Source organism: Microcaecilia unicolor, chromosome 9 (assembly GCF_901765095.1).
Source record: "Microcaecilia unicolor chromosome 9, aMicUni1.1, whole genome shotgun sequence".
Lineage (NCBI taxonomy): Eukaryota > Metazoa > Chordata > Amphibia > Gymnophiona > Siphonopidae > Microcaecilia > Microcaecilia unicolor.
Genome location: NC_044039.1, coordinates 39,235,858 through 39,254,619, shown reverse-complemented (window position 1 = coordinate 39,254,619; position 18,762 = coordinate 39,235,858). Strand labels below are relative to the sequence as shown.

At 44.7% G+C, this 18,762-nt stretch overlaps 1 protein-coding gene across 6 annotated transcripts in view; it reads left to right on the top strand.

Annotated features, from left to right (window-relative positions):
- Nucleotides 1-18,762, top strand: part of BCL2L13 (BCL2 like 13) — a 104,375-nt gene that overhangs the window by 65,114 nt on the left and 20,499 nt on the right. For all 6 annotated transcript variants that reach the window (XM_030215110.1, XM_030215114.1, XM_030215112.1 and 3 more), the window contains exon 6: nucleotides 5,017-5,160. In XM_030215110.1, coding sequence (XP_030070970.1) covers nucleotides 5,017-5,160 — 144 coding nt within the window. The remainder of the gene's footprint in view (nucleotides 1-5,016; nucleotides 5,161-18,762) is intronic.

The window sequence follows — 18,762 nt, the reverse complement described above, 5'->3', positions numbered from 1 at the left end:
TTTATTTATTCCTGTCACTAGTGAAGAAGGTTGTTTATAAAAGAAAAAAAGGAAACTTTGTTTTTTTCCCTCCTTTTCTGCCTCTGAGGTAAACCTTTATTAATTTCTGTCACTAGTGAAGAAGGTTGTTTATGAAAAAGGAAACTTTTTCCCTCCTTTTCTGCCTCTGAGGTAAACCTTTTTTAATTCCTGTCTCTAGTGAAGAAGGTTGTTTAAAGAAACAAACAAAAAAAAAGAAACAACTTTGTTTTTCCTTCTTTCTCTTGCCTGTTCTTCTTTTTCTTTTTTTTTTGTTTCTTTAAACAACCTTCTTCACTAGAGACAGGAATTAAAAAAGGTTTACCTCAGAGGCAGAAAAGGAGGGAAAAAGAAACAAACAAACAAAAAAAAAGAATAACAGGCAAGAGAAAGAAGGAAAAACAAAGTTGTTTCTTCTTTTTTTTGTTTCTTTAAACAACCTTCTTCACTAGTGACAGAAATTAATAAAGGTTTACCTCAGAGGCAGAAAAGGAGGGAAAAAAAACAGTTTCCTTTTTTTCTTTTATAAACAAATAGTTGGGTCAGGGCGGATTATTTTCCCACCTTTGGCAATGTATTCTAGGGGGCCGCTTGCGAAGTTTCTTTGAATTTTGCTGTCCGGCATCTGATTCTGATCTTGGACCCTTCTGAGCTGGTACCAGTTCCTTTGATATTTTTTGTGGGGCACGGCACAAAACTCAGTTGTTTTTCTCCTCTTCATGGTCCTAGAGGGCGGCCCCGTTGCTGGAACTTGTACCTTTGCGGTTCGGAGGTCTTAATCTGCCATTTCCAAAGTGGGGGAAGTCTCTCGCTGGCTCTGTTTGGCTGCAGGCTCGGTCTTTTTAGTGCAGGGCTATTTTTTCATTCCTGTAAGCCTTACACGGCTGTTGGTCAGTTCTTTTTCAGACCGTCCGGTCTCTGCTGCTTCTGGCATCTTGCTTGAGACACCCCTGCTATTTGATTCTTGTTTTGGCAGCAGCTTTTCCTCCCTTCCTTAGGGAGGTTCTGGTTCTCTTGTCCCCATGGATCCCTCCTGTCTGCTCTGCTTTGTCTTCAGGGTACTTTCCTTCTGGCGGGGGTCTGAGTCGCTCTTGGTGTGCAACTGCTAGCTCAGATCCCTCTTCTGAGTACCCTAGGGAACGCCATTCTTGCCAGTCTTTTGCTTGGACTCAGTTCATTGTCTCTTTACGGCAATGTGCCTTTTTAGGACTAGTTTGCCACAGCTCTTCCTTGCTTCCCTTGCTTTCCGGCAGGAGGTTTAGCCTGACACAGGCGGATTTTGCATTTTCTAGTTTCAGGCGCCTCTCTCCTGGCACATTTGGCACTCCTTCCTTTTTCTGTAAGGGGCGTAGTTCTTTCCTACTGAGCAGATCTATTGCTGTGCATCTGGATTATCGCCTCTTAGCTCAGTGCTTTTCTCTACTTTTCTGCAGCGAAGTGGCTCTGTTCTAGGTGTGTAGTTTGACTCTCCCTTAGCTGTTTTTTCCTCATTTTGGTGTTAGTGGCCAGCTTCCTCTTTGTTCCTGGCCTGGCGAGAGTTGTTTCTTCCTCACTGCCTTGCGGCTGCATTTTGCTCCCTATGGTCTGAGGATTCCAGCTCCGTGCTGCTCTGTATCGGTTGCCTAGGAGGGCGGTCATTGTGGCTCAGAGACCACTTGAGGGCCGAGAGTGTCTCTTGGGGCACGGGGCTTTCTCTTCTTGCAGTTTTAGTCCCTCTGGGCCAGGGGAGTGCAGCGCCAGGTCTGCATTTACACAAGTTGTGCTCCTTTCCTGTTGACCTCCTGCCAGCACCTTCTTCTCTGGCTGTTTCCCGGGACTCCATCTATGCATTTTGCTTGTTGAGCACAGCTCCATCGCTGCATGTTGAGCACGGCTCCATCGCTGCATGTTGAGCACGGCTCCATCGCTGCTTGATGAGCATGGCTCCATCGCTGCTTGATGAGCACGGCTCCATCGCTACATTTAAGCACGGCTCCATCGCTGCTTGATGAGCACGGCTCCATCGCTACATTTAAGCACGGCTCCATCGCTGTATGTTGAGCGTGGCTTCATTATTCCATGCAGTTCCACCGTTCCATGTTAGGCACAGTTCCACAGTTCCAGGTTGGCTTTAGTTCCATTGCTGTATGTTGAGGACAGCTCTATCATGGCATGTTGAGTGAAGTTCCTTCGCTGCTTATTCTGCAACCTTTCTTCTCTGCCTGTGGAATGCAGCTCCTTGTCTGCATGCAGAGTGTGGCATGCAGCTCTCTCTCTTTCCGTATGGAACATAGCTCCCTGTCTGCATGCAGAGTGCAGCTCCACTGCCTGTTGAGTGTAGCTCCATCTCTGTATGTTTAGCACAACTCTTCTCTGCAAATTGGGTGAAGTGGAGCACAGCTCTGTGACTGCAGGTGCTATACAGCTTCATGTCTGCCTAGGAAGCATAGCTCCTTGCTGGCGTGTGGAGCGCAGCTCCTTGTTTGCGTGTGGAAAGCAGCTCCTTGTCTGCGTTTTATACACAGTTCCATTGCTATTTCTACTGCAGCTTCAGTTCTGCAGTTACCGCTAACATCCAGCTCTTTCAGTGGGGCACCTCTCATCCTCTGTTGTTCTCAACTTCGTCTCTGCTTGTTCATGGCATTTCTATCTTTGCCAGAGGTGTGCAACTCTTTCTCTGCCCGTGGTGCGTGGCTCAGTTTGTGTGCTTTGAGTGCAACTCCGTTTGTTCTCATTGAGCACAGATCCTTCTCTGCCTGCCTGATGAGTGCAGCTTCTTTTCTGTCCCTTGAGCACAGTTCAGTCTCTGACTGTGAAGCATATTTTCACCTTTGCCTGTTGGGCACTGTTTCACCTTGTTGGTCAACCCCAGCTTTTTTCTGCGGGTTGGATACAGTAACTTTTCAGCAGTTGTGGCATGCTAAGTAGTAGTAGTAGTAGACAAGGCTGTCTTGTCTCCTGTTAGCCACCATTCCTGTTTCACCTTTTCTTGCCGTAGCCTCTTGGTGGCTGGCGAGAAGCTTCTCCATTGCTGGAGTTTGAATTAGTCTTTGCTCCTTTTGTGGCTGCTTGGCACCTTGGGGGTCTTTTCTCCACAATATGGCTCTTGACTCTAATTTTGTCTCCTTTTGTTCTCTTGGCTCTGTTCTTTCATCCCTAAGTCCAGAGCGAGCTGGTTGAGAAGTACTCTTTCTACGGTTGTACCCTGGTATGCTGCTGCCCTTTTCTTCATGGTTCTCCTGGAGAGACTAGTGCTCCAGTTAGTTGGTTCTCTTGACTCTGGAGTTTCTTCTTGTTTTGTGGAGTTTGATTCTCTCACTAGGCGCGGGTCTGGGTGGTTCCTGGGCCTTGCTTCCTTTCTTCTATGAAGTGTGGCGCACTGTTAGGGTTGTGTACTCCTAGTACTTGTTAGGGTCGCTTCATCCGACCATAGTGGACTCGACAGGGGTACGTAATTTTTCTTTTGCTTAGGACGTTTGTTTTACGTCCTACGGCTTTGGTAGCCTGGTGGTTCGGATATTCGAATCGTTTTTTGCTGTGTATAGCTTTGTTGATTTTTCAACCTTCTGCATTCTTCTTTTCTCCCCCCCTCTTTGGGAAACTGCTTTGCTACATCCCATTAGTCTGGACTGGTCTGGTATAGATGACAAGGAAGGAAAAATTATGTTCTTACCTGATAATTTTCTTTCTTTTAATCATACCAGACCAGTCCAGATGCCCTCCCAGGCTAAAGTCTGTCAGAGTGTTGTTTCCTTTAGGTATCCCTGGCTGTTCCACGACGCTTCAATACAGTGGGATGTCCTACAGCACTGCCTACTTCATCTTCTCTATTCAGTCTCCTGCCACTTGTTGTTGTGCCAGCTCTATATGACTCCTGTTACTCGGCATCACAGAGTTCTTTCCATGGATTTAGGGGTAGATCTCTGTGTTTGAGCAAGCTCAGTATGGACCATTCCCTCCTGCTTACTTTACTGTGAGAGGAGGTTGCAGTTGCCTTTGGCCAAGCAGGAACAGTGAGGTTCTGCATATTGGCTCCTAGAGTTTGGTATTAACTGTGTTTTCTTCTAGACTTCAGAGCACTATTGCTTGGCTATTCGAAATACTGAACATTCCAGGCTGCACGATACCCTTAAGGGGCGGTTTACTTGGAGCTATTTTCTCTGTTTCCTTCTGCTGGTAGATGGAAATAACCCATTAGTCTGGACTGGTCTGGTATAATTAAAGGAAAGAAAATTATCAGGTAAGAACATAATTTTTCCATATATACCAAATTTGTTTCTGAAAGCACAAAACATAAAAAATATGTGGTCTGTATTCAGCTGGCAGTGGTAAGTGGTGTTTTTTCCCCCCCCTTTAAATGTTGGCTGCTGTTAGTTGAATTAAATCTGAGTATTCGGTACTGGCACCAATCTAGGAGCCAGGTACCGAATATCTACCCTTGGGTGGCTGCCAAGATTTAGCCAAGTACCAGTGATATTCAGCCTGTTAACCTATCTGAATATTTAGGGGGGGGGGTGTTATTTTACTACTAACTCATGCTGTTTTAGCATAGATTGCATTTTATGCATTGAGACCTAGTTATTAATAGCTGGGGTTAACTTTAAAATATGTCTTAACGGTAGCCCACATTAATAACTTCTCCCCTCAGTGGCACTGTCTGAGTAAGTACCACTACCAATTCAGGTATAGCCCAGTCAGTTGGATTTATTTGGGTAGGAGCCTCTCCTACCCAGATACATTCCATTGAATATCAATGTCATAATTTTATAAATCTTTTTTCATCGTTAAAATAGATCAGCGTAGCAATCAGCTGGTTAGCAAATCTCTAATGCATAATTGAGATTTTCTCTGTTCAGTTGGAAGCCTCAAATTGCCTTGTTCTGATCCAGAAATGATTGCCATTTGACTGAGGAATGCTAAATAGTGATGAACTGCACAATACAGAAGTGCCTTATCCTGTATACCAGAGTGATGTGCTGTTTGTGTATTTCAATCTGAGCCTCTTGTATTCTGTCAAAGGTTTTGGTGCCTCTGGTTTTGCTTCAGTTGTTACTGATGGAGTTGACGATGCGTGGCCAGCAGCCACTAAGTATGCTGTTGCAGTTCGGAGTCGCGTACCTGGAGGATGCAGCAGCGGACTACATTATTGAACAAGGCGGATGGGTAAGAAGAAAAGCTTTGGATTAACAGTACCAAGTTAAAAAGAGAAAAGTTCAGGCTTGAAGTACCATGGAAGACCAAGAACAGCTACAGGTGTAGAATTGTTAATAAGTGTCTTGTCTTGTGTATGGTGCGTGCGTAAGGGGAAGAGGTTATGCCTGCAATAATGGTAATGCACTGCAATGAAGTGAGGGGCATTAAATTTATTTTCATTGTGTATGATTGATGTCATCTTTATCTGAAGCGGTTGTTTTAAATTTTTGCTTCCCAACTATTTGATCATAACTGTGTGATTTCACATAGGTTATCCCACATGTTACAATTTTGCAAGTTAGAAATGAGTATGGCACAAAAACCATAAGTCTGCTCCATGGACCAGCTCTGGTAGAGTGTGGAGCTTGGCTGCATAACTCCAAGTCATTTCCCATGGGTAATCACTTGGTGTGGCATTAGGCATGGTCCCTATGGAGCCCTTGCCTTTTTTTTTTTTTGGGGGGGGGGGGGGGTAGGGAAGGGGGTGGTGGTTATGGGTCACTCCCTGTGCATCTGGCAGCATCAGACAGCTGATAGAAAAAAAAAAGTTGGCTGGGCTGCCTGTTGTCAGGGGAATAAAGCAAGTTTAAAATAAATAAAAAAGGTTCCGAAATCCACACAGAGAGCCAGAGGAGGACTGCAGGAGCCACATGGCCGGGCATGCCAGCAAACTGGTACTGCATTGCTTGTAGAAGTCGGTGGCTATGGTACCCTTTGTCCCAGTATGATGGGCCATCGCTGACATAAGGAACAGCCCTAGGAGGTTTGGGGGACCTTGCCTATGAGGCGTCAGAGGCTGCTTCTGTCTCAGCATTGGAACCCAAGAATCCCCATGACTTTTGCAGGAAACGCTCTTTCTACGTGCTCTGGGCCTTTATCTTGGATTGGCACTGTGGTCCTGTTTTTTACGCAGGTCATGACAGCTAATTCTACTCGGGCACCACCTCCTGAGACCTGCAAGGGGGCCCCTCCCCTGATGCTAAGAGGCACAGGAATGACCTGGTTCCAGCAGGAGGTGCTTCAACCTCTGAGGGCCAGTCTGGAGGGTGGGGGAAACCTCTCGGATTCCCAGTCTTTGCAGGACATTGTTTCAGACGAAGCCCTCTCCGAGGAGCATTCCTTGGTGATCCACCCCTTTCAGCAGGAGGAGCATTCCTGCCTTATTGACTCAAATCACTGAGGTCCTGAGTCTCTCCTCCTCATCCTCCCCAGATCCTACAGAGTGGGAGATGGCACTAGAAGGAAGAGGAGCAGCAGATGAAGCATGACTTTCCACCATAGCAGGGTTTCAGGCCACCATCTATGGGGTACGTGAAGAGAGCTTTGTTGTGCTGGCTGCAACAGTTCCTGGAGCCCTGGAGGTGGCCCATTTGGAGTTGGGAGCAGCCTTCTTGGCAGATGTTCTGTATGACTTGATCAGTGGCCTTATGCTGGTGGTGGCCAGGAAATGGCCCCGTCTCTGCCACTGAACAGCTGATGCTGCTTCCAAGAGGTAGCTGGGCCAGCTTCCCTTCAAAGGCCATTAGCTCTTTGGGGAGGATCTAGAGAGGCTAGTCAAGAACATGGAGGCTCCCAGTGTTATTCCAGAAGTGGGTTCAGCAGTTCTCAGTGAGAAAGCCTTGCTGCGGGAGGGGATGCCAGGTTCAGTTGGACAGGCTCCAGCGGTCGGCCGTCTGCAGGCACATTTCATGGATCCAAAAGGGCCAGAAAGACAGGGGTACCTGGTTCCGTTAGGGGTCCCAGAAGTCCCCAATGAAGGTACACTGGGCTCCTTGCTGGCTCAGACTGTCCCTCGTCAGCCACAAGCGGGCCCTTATCACTTCAGACTAGTGAGTTCTCGAGGTGGTGAGGTGGGGTTATGCCCTAGATTTTGCCCAGCCAATTCCCAGCACCTTCATGGTGTCGCCCCGTGGTTCAGTGGTAAAGCTGTAGGCCATCTCCATTATGATTCAGCACTTACTCACCCTTGACTCAGTGGTGCTGGTGCTACCACTGGAGCAAGGTCAGAGCTGCTTCTCCATCTATTTCATGATGCAAAGGAAGAGAGGCATCTTTTGGCCCCTCCTCAAAGTTGACACTGTACTTAGTTATCACTCAGTCTGCATGGGTGAGTTCCTGACCTCCCTTGGCCTGTTGTAGAGGCTTGCCTTCACATCCTCATCAGGGTGGACCAGAAGCGATTCCTACACAACTGTATTTTGGGCAGGCTCTTCTCTTTGGCCTGGCAACAGCTCCTCAAACCTTCTCCAAGGTGATGGTAGCAGCCCAGTTGCATTTTCAAGAGCATTTGGGACCACTCTTATCTGGATGACTGGCTCATAAGGACCAAATCAGAGTTGGATTCCAGAGGGTCATGGCTCAGGTGATCGAGCTGTTTGAGTGTCTGGGATGGATTGTCAGTCGGGCCAAGAACCACCTTTCCCCAAATCAAAACCTGGAGTACCTGGGGTCCAGTTCGAAACAACATGGGGGGAGGTATTCCTCATGGAGGAACACATGTACAAGTTACAGGAACAAAAACAACTGTGCCTCCATGGAGGCTTCCCGAGCCTGAAATCAGCTTCTGGGGTCCATGGCGGTGGCGACTCTGGAAGTGGTACCCTGGGCTCAGGCCCACATCAACCCCCTTCATTTGGATATGTTATTACATTGAGTGCCCCCTCTCAGGATTTTGAGCTGCAGTCACTCCTTTAACCAGGGGGAGGTTCAGCTCGGCCTGGTAGAACAGCCCCAGGCACGTCCTGTGGGGTATCCTGCTGGATCCAGCTGACTGGGTGGTAATGGCTACTAATACAAGCCTCTTAGGTTGGGGAGCTCATTTGCTTGGGCAGAGTGATATAGGGGTGTTGGTCCCTTCTAGAAGCCTCTTGGGTCTGATCAGGACACCAGAAAGGTAAGTGCCCTTGCCCTGGGGAGAGTGGTCTGGCTGATGGTGGACAATGCCATGGTAGAGGCTTACATAAACAACAGGGGTACCAAGAGCCAAGCAGTAGTCCTGGCAGCAGCAGCAGCTGGCCTCTGTCGGCTTCCCACCGGCCAACCTTTCAGTGCTCTCGGCCATTCACATAGCTAAAAAGGAAAATGTCCAGCGAACCTTTTTGAACTGCTTGATGTTGGACCCAAGGGAATGGAAGCTGGGATAGGTGGCCTTTCAGCTCTTCCTAAACAGGAGGGGTCTACCAGTATTCGACCTTTTGGCCTTAAGGAGGAATGCTAAAGCAGAGCACTTCAATCACAGGAGGGAGGCAGGTTTGGTGGGGTTTGATGCTTTAGTAAAGTAGTGGCCCAGCGAGGAGTCCCTTTTATATTTTGTGACCTTTTGGCCTTAAGGAGGAATGCTACAACAGAGCACTTCAGTCACAGGAAGGAGGCAGATTTTGTGGGGTTTGATGCTTTAGTACAGTAGTGGCCCAGGGAGTAGTCCCTTTATATCTTGTCCCTGTAGTTCTTGATTAGCAGGGTCCTTTGGAGGATAGTGCATCATCCATTCCTGGTCCTCCTGGTGGTTCCAGATTAGCCTTGAGGGCCATGGTTCACAGACCTCAAGGGGCCACCTCTTCCTCTTCCCAGAGGCTGCGGGCTTCTCAGACAAGGACTGGTGTAGATGGAGGATCCAGATACCTTCTGGCTTATGGTCTGGCCCTTGAGAGGAGTTACTTGGTGAGATTGGGGTTCTTTGTGATAGTCACTCTCCTCAAGCCCCACAAGTCTTTGCTTATATGGATCTGCAGGATTTTTGAGAATTGGTGCCAACAGTGCTCCCTTTCCCTTTGGAAAGCCTAGCTCCCAGAGGTGCTTAGCTTCTGGTCGCTGTATCTCAAAAAAGATATAGCAGAATTAGAAAAGATTCAAAGTTGAGCAACCAAAATGATAAAGGGTATGAATCTCCTCTCATATAAGGAAAAGCTAAACAGGTTAGGGCTCTTCAGCTTGGAAAAGACTGCTGAGGGGAGTTATGACTGAGGTCTACAAAATACTGAGTGACGTAGAATGAGAAGTGAATCAGGGTTTTTTTTTTTTACTCTTTCAAAAAGTACAAAGACTAGGGTACACTCAAGGAAGTTACATGGAAATACTTTTAAAACAAATAGGAGGAAATATTTTTTCACTAAACAATTAGTGAAGCTTTGGAACTCTTTGAAGGATACAGTAAGTGTATCTGGGTTTAAAAAAGGTTTGGACTTGCTCCTGGAGGAAAAGTCCATTGTCAGCTATTGAGACAGACATGGAGAAGCCACTGCTTGCCCTGCGATTTTTAGCATTGAATGTTGAAACTATTTGGGTTTCTGCCAGGTATTGTGACCTGCTTTGGCCACTGTTGGAAACAGGATAGTGGGCTAGATGGACCATTGGTCTGACCTAGTATGGCGGCTATTATGTTTTTGTAGCAGGGGTTTGACTAGGTCTTGGTGCTTAACTCCCTGAAGATGCAGCTGGCTGTCTCTTGCTACAGGGGCAAGGTTCTAGATGTATGTTTGACATCTCAAGAGAGGACACTGTAAGTTTCTCAAGGGGGTTGCCCTTCTGCATCCCCACTTTTGGCCATTCCTTTCTGCTTGGAACTTGAACCTGGTGCTCAATGTGCTTTGGGGGGGGCGGGGACGGGGACCTTTGAGTCACTGAGGGCGACCTTGCTCAAGGATCTCACATTTTAGATGGTCATCTTGGTGACAGTTGCTTTCGCCAGGAGATTATTGGAGCTTCAGGTTCTGTCTTGCTGGGACCTGCATCCTTTTTGGAAGACTCAGTGTCTATTTGTTTAGTCCCTTTCTTTCTTTCCATGTGAATTGAGAGGTTTGTCTTCCCTCCTTTTTGGATCCGGGCGCAGACTCAGATTCCATAAGCTAGATGTCTGCTGCTGCTGCTTCAGTATTTGCAAGAGACAAACTTCTCTTATCTCTCTGATCATGTTCGTCCTTTTCCATGGTCCACAGAAGGGCCAAGCGGCATTAGTGGCCTCCATTGTGTGCTGGATAAAGGTGGCCAATGAGGCCACTTGCATTCTGAATCAACTGGAGCTGGTGCAGGCCCTTTGTAGTCAGACCATTGTATAGTGCATTGCAGTAATCCAGTCTTGATGTTATGATGGCATGTACAGCTGGGATAAGATTTACCTTCTCGATGTAAGGCAGCGTAGCTGTCCCAAATAGTAGAAGCAGCTCTTGAAGGCTGCTTGGATTTGGGGAATCAGAGTAAGTGTTGACTCTAACTGTATTCCAAGTTTCCTGACTTGTGATTTGAAGGGGAGTTCGTACTTCCCAAAACTGATTTTGATGTCTGGTATGTATCCACTTTTGTTAGGGACCCAGAGAAGCTCAGTTTTACTTAGGTTCAGGCAAAGTTTGTTGTGTTTAGCCCATTCTTGAATTGATGTTAGGTAATCAGTTTATTCAAGGCTGTAGGTAGGTCAGGATCACTATGTTGCATCGTTTCAGATAGTTGTTGATAACTTTTTATATTGACTTAGCACTCATGTCTTTCTGAGTGATATTGTAATGTGCAATGTGGGGTGGGAGCTCCACATCACTGTTTCCTATACAAAAGGAGGAGAGATCATATCCACAAGTGTAACACTTCTGTAGCATTGCTATGCAATAAACATTCTTATATGCTTCCAGGGTAATCCGTATTTGTGTATTATGCCAATAAAGTGTACAGTCACAAGACTGAGGAGCTTTCCTGCCTGATATTGGGAATCCAAATTATGTAAGAAGCAGCTTCTCCTGGAGAAACTGGGGTTAGCAAAGTGATTTCCAGCAAATTGATCTACAGAACTAGTCATCAAGTCTAGTAATTAGTGAATCACTGGAAGAAAATCATTCTGACTTTGACACTTGTATGTGTTATTGTTGGTAGTATTTGTTTTGGTTTTGCCTTTGCTGAGTTTGCACCAAACCTCAAGGAACGATTTGTTTCTTGTGACCTTGGACTTGGACAAGGTATGTGAAAGAATGGCATGACAGGTTTCCAAGGCAGTTGGCTTAATTAGTAACTTTTCTGGTCCTTGATGGGTTTTATGTAGGTCTCAGCTATTGAGATTGCTATTGAATCTGTATGCTTGTGAATTTATGATCCATTCTGGGAAGAGGTGTGGTCTAGTGGTTGGAATACAGAAGTATGAGGCATAAGTTATAAATTCTTGCTCTGTCACAGACTGTGTGACCAGAGTAAGTCACTTTATCCAGTGCCGAACAGTTTTCAGATAATATATCATAACAAAAATATTTGAAAATTAGATTCATGAGAGATGCAATATTTTCAAGTGTTGTATTTTATATTAACCTTCGATAGTAACTATTAAGGTGTTTTTTTTTTTTTAACTAAAGATTAGCACATGTCATCTGTGTCAAGGCCCATAGGAATAAAATGGCATCTGTGGCAGATAAAGTGAACTAATCTTTAGTAAAAGACACCCCCCCCCCCCCATTTGCATTATGGAAAGCTTATTTGTTTACAAGCTGGCATCACTTGTCTGTCACCAACAGTCTATTACTTTCATGAATCCATCAGAACAAAAGACCAACATAAGCTCTTCTAAGATCTCAAATGACTACATTAGTCTAGGTTTCATTACTCCTTTAAAATATATATATATTTATGAATTTAACATTTTCTCTTCTTAACTTTTCACAATGTAACCCATAATCGTAATGTAACAAACTGTATTTCCATTATTTACAATGTATTGTAAGCCACACTGAGCCCGCAAATAGGTGGGAAAATGTGGGATACAAATGCAATTAAATAAATAAATAAATAAATAAATAAATAAATAAATTACATCAAATAGAAAAAAAGAAAAGAATAATTTAATACTAAACCATTACATAGCATAAGCACGATAAAGAGGGATCCAAAAATAGAAAAAGGAGTTTTAATGAAAAGGAGAAAAATCTGATAATGTGTAATAATTATTATAATTAACACCGCTGCATACTATACAGAGGCTTATTTCATACTTAACCCCAGTTAAGACCTTACAATAATTGGCAAATCATTCAAATAAATTTGTAATATCGTCAATATATACCGTATTTTTCGGACTATAAGACGCACTTTTTTCCCCCAAAATTTGGGAAGAAAATGGGGGGTGCGTCTTATAGTCCGAAGCTAGAGATTTGGCTGGCTGGCTGGCAGGCCGACCGCCCTCCCTCCCTCCCTCCGAGTTCGGGATCGCCCTCCCCCCGGCCCTGTCACCACTTCTCCCCTTACGTGATCTTCCCTGGTGGTCTAGTGACGTCGGAGCAGGAAAGAGCCCCCTCTTTCCTGCCCAGCGTGCTGCTCTCCATCTTCCTGTATGCAGCCTGACGGTCTCGGCGAGATTCAAAATGGCCGCCAAGACTTCAATTCTCGGCGGCCATTTTGAATCTCGCCGAGACCGTCAGGCAGCAATGCATACAGGAGGATGGAGAGCAGCGCGCTGGGCAGGAAAGAGGGGGCTCTTTCCTGCCCTGACGTCACTAGACCACCAGGGAAGATCGCGTGAGTAAGGGGAGAGGTGGTGACAGGGCCGGGAGGGCGATCCCGAACTTGGAGGGAGGGATTCGGACAAGACGCACCGGAGCACCTAGGTTTTAGAGGAGGGAAAAAGCAAATTTTTTTTCCTATTTCCCTCCTCTATAGTCCGAAAAATACGGTAGTTAGTAAAGCTTTTTTTTTTTTTTTTAACTGAGAGGCCTAGATATTTTTGCAAAATTCAAAATTCTCAAATTAGGACGTCTGAGAGTATTGTCCAAATTTTCAATTTTAAGATGAATTGCAGATATATCAGCAACCAAAGTAGACTGTATACGTTTTGGTTTTGAACAGTTCTTGCAACCAATTCAATTTTATCAGATTTTATTTCAGCAGATTCAGTCTCATGTAACCTTACTTGAACCTCCATGGCTTTAACTTGCAAAGTTAGAGCATTAAAAGCAGGAATTAAGGTTTTACCTAGGTCTGAAATCACCAGCCAGATTGTATCAAGAGACATTACTGAAAGCTTTTCTATAATTGATGCCGGCATAGCAACATCTCCCTGATGTCGTCACCACTGACTGCCCCTATGGCAGTGGGTGAACCAAGGTGCAGCAGCTCTCTTGCCTGGGCTATTTCTTCACCACTTCAGTGGCTGTATTTCACGGAGTTCTCGGCTGACACAGACCCATACACTCTTCACCTCCAACTGTGCCAAACTCTTTCTCCAGAGAACACTACCTCTCTTCCAGGGGTCAGAGAATTTGTTGCCTTTGGCTTGAGAGGGGAAGTTTGATGCAGGCCTAATCTTGGAGTGTCTTCGGATGTTTACCAAGGCCTTTCCTCTCCATAGGGTGCTCTCAGGAGGCCCCTGTTTTAGTGGTCAAGGGTACTAGAATTTTATGAACAAGCTAAATCCCCTCCCTCAGAAAGATTTGCGATTAGCTCTTGGTGTTTCCTAAGGTAGACGCCTTGATATTTGCAGTAAAAACAAACAAACACTGGGAAAAGACCAAGGGTCCATCGAGCCCAGCATCCTGTCTGCGACAGCGGCCAATCCAGGCCAAGGGCACCTGGCAAACTTCCCAAACATACAGACATTCTATACATGTTATTCCTGGAATTGTGGATTTTTCCCAAGTCCATTTAGTAGCGGTTTAATGACTTGTCCTTTAGGAAACCATCTAACCCCTTTTTAAACTCTGCCAAGCTAACCTCCTTCACCACGTTCTCCGGCAACGTATTCCAGAGTTTAATTACGCGTTGGGTGAAGAAACATTTTCTCCGATTTGTTTTAAATTTACTACAGTGTAATTTCATCGCATGCCCCCTAGTCCTAGTATTTTTGGAAAGCGTGAACAGACACTTTACATCCACCTGTTCCACTCTACTCATTATTTTATATACCTCTATCATGTCTCCCCTCAGCCGTCTCTTCTCCAAGCTGAAAAGCCCTAGCCTCCTTAGTCTTTCTTCATAAGGAAGTCGTCCCATCCCCGCTACCATTTTAGTCGCCCTTCGCTACACCTTTTCCAGTTCCACTATATCTTTCTTGAGATGCGGCGACCAGAATAGAACACAATACTCAAGGTGCGGACGCACCATGGAGCGATGTAACGGCATTATAACATCCTCACACCTGTTTTCCATACCTTTCCTAATAATACCCAACATTCTATTTGCTTTCCGAGCCGCAGCAGCACACTTAGCAGAAGGTTTCAGTGTATTATCGACGACGACACCCAGATCCTTTTTTGGTGCATAACTCCTAATGTGGAACCTTGCATGACGTAGCTATAATTCGGGTTCTTTTTTCCCACATGCATCACCTTGCACTTGCTCACATTAAACGTCATCTGCCATCTAGCCGCCCAGTCTCCCAGTCTCGTAAGGTCCTTCTGTAATTTTTCACAATCCTCTCGCGAGTTAACGACTTTGAATAACTTTGTGTCATCAGCAAATTTAATTACCTCGCTAGTTACTCCCATCTCTAAATCATTTATAAATATCTTAAAAAGCAGCGGTCCTAGCACAGACCCCTGAGGAACCCCACTAACACCATAGCCATGCAAGGAAGGGTAACATTGAAGGAGGTCCCTGACAGGAAGGTGGTACAGCTTCTTAAGCAGACCTTTTGTTCCTTTCATTAGGAGTCCAGGTGGCAATTTGTGGAGGTTATATGGTAAGAGCCTTTCTGTGTTGGATTCAGCAGCTCCTAGCTTCTCCTCTAGTCTGGCATGGCCTTGTAGCTAATGTCTTCAATGACTTTATCAGGATTTTGGCCTGCTTAATGGCTGCGTTAGTAGATGCCCGGTGCTGGTTGTAGCTGTACAGTTAGTTTATAGATGTGGAGTCTGTCTCGCTCTGCATGCGCCTCTTCAAAGGGCAACTTTTATTCTAAGAGGATATGGAGAGGCTAATCAGTGACCTGGGAGAATCGGATAAAACTTGGCCATCTAAATCATTTTGGTGTAGACCACGTTCTAGAGACTACGGTCACTTGCATTCAAGCCAGAAAGGTTCCTCTTCAATGACTGGAGCAAAATTTCAGACGAGTTGGCCCCTTTCTAGGGATGAGAAGGAGCAGGGATAGTTGACCTTCCTCTGCCAAAAATACCCAATGAGGGGATGCGGTCCTGCTGTCTGGAGGTGCAGGTAGGCAGTTGACTCTGCCTCTTCAACTGGATGTTTGCCTGGGTGACCTCAGACTAATGGGTTTTGGAGGTCTTCTGCAGCATCTGTGCCCTGGAGTTTGCAGAATCTGTTTCAGAAGCCATGCTCTCAGGCTCACTGCAATATGGCTCCCCTTGGGAGCAGTTGAGCCCATGCCACTCTTACATCTACTTTGCGGTACCCAAAAAGAGAGGGTCCTTTCAGACCATTTTAGATCTCAAGGGAGTAAATAACTTCCTGTAGGTTCCCCGCTTTCACATGGAGACCCTTCTGTCGGTTATTGCCATGCTAAGCCCAGGAAAGTTTCTTAGTATCTAGATCTTTCAGAGGAATACTCGCAAAGCTGTTGGAATGCTTGAGAGAGATATAGATTATATACCAATGACCTGCAATTTTTATTTTCTCTTACATAACATAATCCAGTGCTTATATACTGCAAAATACCTCAAAAAGTGTTTCACTGAGGTTTACATAATTTAAGAGGTGGAGTATCCTTACCTTGAATTAAAAAAAAAATCTACCAAAATGATGACAAAAAAACAGAGAAAAGTCATATATCCTGAACCTATATCTGATAAAGAAAAGTGTTTAAATTCTTCCTAAAGAGACACAAATCATGAGTTAAGCGAATTTTGTTAGGCAAGTTTTTTTTTTCCATTGTTTAGCAGGCTGAAGTGCCCATATGGAATTAAATACTCTTTGATCTCATTCCTTTAAAACTTGGAAAATCGAATGTAATCGATGCACGCAGCCTGTGGGATTTAGATATTGAAAGTTGAACTAGAGAGTGTAGATAATGAGGCATTATCTTGTAAGATCTTAAATAAAATACAGTAGCATTTAAACAATACTCTAGCTTCAAACGGTAGCCAATGAAGACAGATCAAATATGGAGTGACTGTGTTTTAGATAAGAGAAAAAAATCAAACATATAGCTGTATTCTGAATAGTTTGCAGTTTATTTTTAACACAGCTTTTCTGCAGTCCAAGTAAATAGTGTTAAAGTAATCAATTTGTGTCAACAGCAATGACGGCACCAATAACTGAAAATCTTTATGGATCCATCTCAATTTTCTCATCAGTTGGTAATCATTAATTAAATCCATTGCCCCTTTTTGCCTTGGGCTTAAAGATCAATTAAAGTTTGAATTTTGCCAAAACAAGTCCTTTTTTTTGCTTTTTGGTCTGGTTCAGAATTTTTTCTTGTTCCTCTCCTTTTAAATTTGATGGCACTCAGATTCCAATTGTTAAAGAAATGCCGTATTTAAGGATTGATTTGCATTTCTGTATCTCATTATGGATGCATTTTAAGGTTATAATACAGAGTTCTTTTCAAACTTAGTGCTTTGTTGCTTATGGGATTTTTTAAAAGCCCTCCTAACTTTCATGCAGTTTTTCAGTTTTATGTTCCCCTTTTTGATTATTTGAACTTGCGACTTTTGGGTCTCTCGCAGTATTCTCTGTGGGCTTTGCAGGTTGCTCAAAGCGTGACTGCTCGTTTTTGTAGGATCTCCGGTTTGAGCATATTTCTCCTGTTATGTATTTACATAGTTTTGAGAATTCAGTTTAAGATCTTGACATTGATTCACAAAGCTCTTACCAATGAATCCCCTCTGTCTTGCTACTGTGTTAAAAAGTTTGTTGGTTATAAACAGTACATTTTTTTTCTCCTCTTCCTCCATTTCTTCTTTATTTCCTGTTAAGGTGCTATGGATGGTGGGGGGGTCCAGTTTTACGGAATGCCTTGCCTTTTGATCTGCATTCCATACTGTCTTTACTTACATTCAGAAAGCAGTTAAAAGCCTATCTTTTTAAACAGGCATTATTTGATTAAAATCCAACTGTTGTTGATGTGGAGGTGGTTTTCTAGTTGTAACTGGTCATGAAGAAATTTGCTTTGCTGTTTGGTACTGTTGCAATCTTTTAGGCAGTGTTTTGGTGTGTTACTGTGGTTAGCAGTTGAGCTACAGATGTGTCTTTGTAGGTGGTAAGCAAATGATTTACAGGTGTCTATTTTTTTTTAAAGATTTTAATTGTACTGTTGTTGCTTTTGTGTTCATTTTATTGTATTATGTTTTATTTATTATGACTTCTAGATAGTGCGGACTATAAGATTTTAGTAAATAAAAAAAATGGTGTTCAAGGAACAGCACAAAAGGTTCCTGTGGTTCTGTGTACTGGTCCAACATTTTCAGTTCAGGGCTCGTTCCTTCAGCCTGTTTACGGTGTTGCAGACCTTCTCCAATGTCATAGTTGTCATGGAGGCATATTTTCAAAGCACTTAGCCTTCCAAGTTCCATAGAAACCTATGGAACTTTGGAAGGCTAAGTGCTTTGAAAATATGCCTCATGGTGGCCTATCTCCGCAAGGAGGTTATCTGAGAGCATCCTTACCTGGACAATTGACTAACGAGTGGACTCAGAAGCACACGCTTATTAGGCAACAGCAAGAGTGATTTCAGCAAGTTGAGCCTTGGCTGGGTAGTGAACTATGTCAAGAATCAGTTAGTTCCATCTCAGGTCTTGGAGTACCTGGGGGTCTCTTGACACTGCAAGTGGGAAGATGAGCAGACTTCTGTCCCAGTGGTCTGTTCTTCTCCCTTCGGACTCCAAGAACCTGGTATTATCTGCAGCTATTGAATCCACGCCTGCAATCTTGGAAGCAGTGCCCTTTAACTCAACAGGCTGTTTTGTTTTGTTGATTTCCCAAGTCGCAGAAGTTTAATTTGAGGTTTCATCTTCTGAGCCATCTCAAGGACCAGTTGTTCTGGTGGTTCCATCCAGGTCTCCTAAGAAGAGTCCTTCTGGATCCCCCAGAATAGATAGTGTTGGTGGTGATGATGGATGCCAGTCTGTTGGACTGAAGACCTCACTGTCTGTTTGAATCAGGTGTTCCAGGGGTACTGATTGCCTCTAGAAGCATCAGTTGAAGGCGAGAGCCATTTGTTTGGTGCACCTTCATTTTCTTCCCAGCTGGGAGGGGAAGGCGTGTCGAATGATGGAAAATGCCACGGTGGTAACATATGCCAGAAACTTGGGTGGCTCCAGAAGTGCGGCAATAGCTTGCAAGGTTGCACATCTGGGCAGAATCCCATTGTCTGGCTCTTTTTGAGGCATGCTTTGCAGAGGTGGAGAATATGCGTGAACTTTCTCAATAGAAAAATTCTAAATCCAGGAGAGTGGTAGTTGGATTCTGCAAAGTTCCAGCTTCTGGGGGATCTCTGACTGAAGCCTGTGTTTGATCTCATGGCAGTGAGGTGGAATGCTTGGTGCCCCACCACCTTCAGCTACAGAAAAGGACAAGGGACAGTATGGATCAATGCATAAAAAAGCCTTGGGCCGCTGATTGGTTGGGTAATCTGCAGGATCACAGAGGGTCTACCATGAAATGCCTAGCCACCCGCCTGGGGTTACCCTGCGGCCACTTAGAGGATCTGTCCCC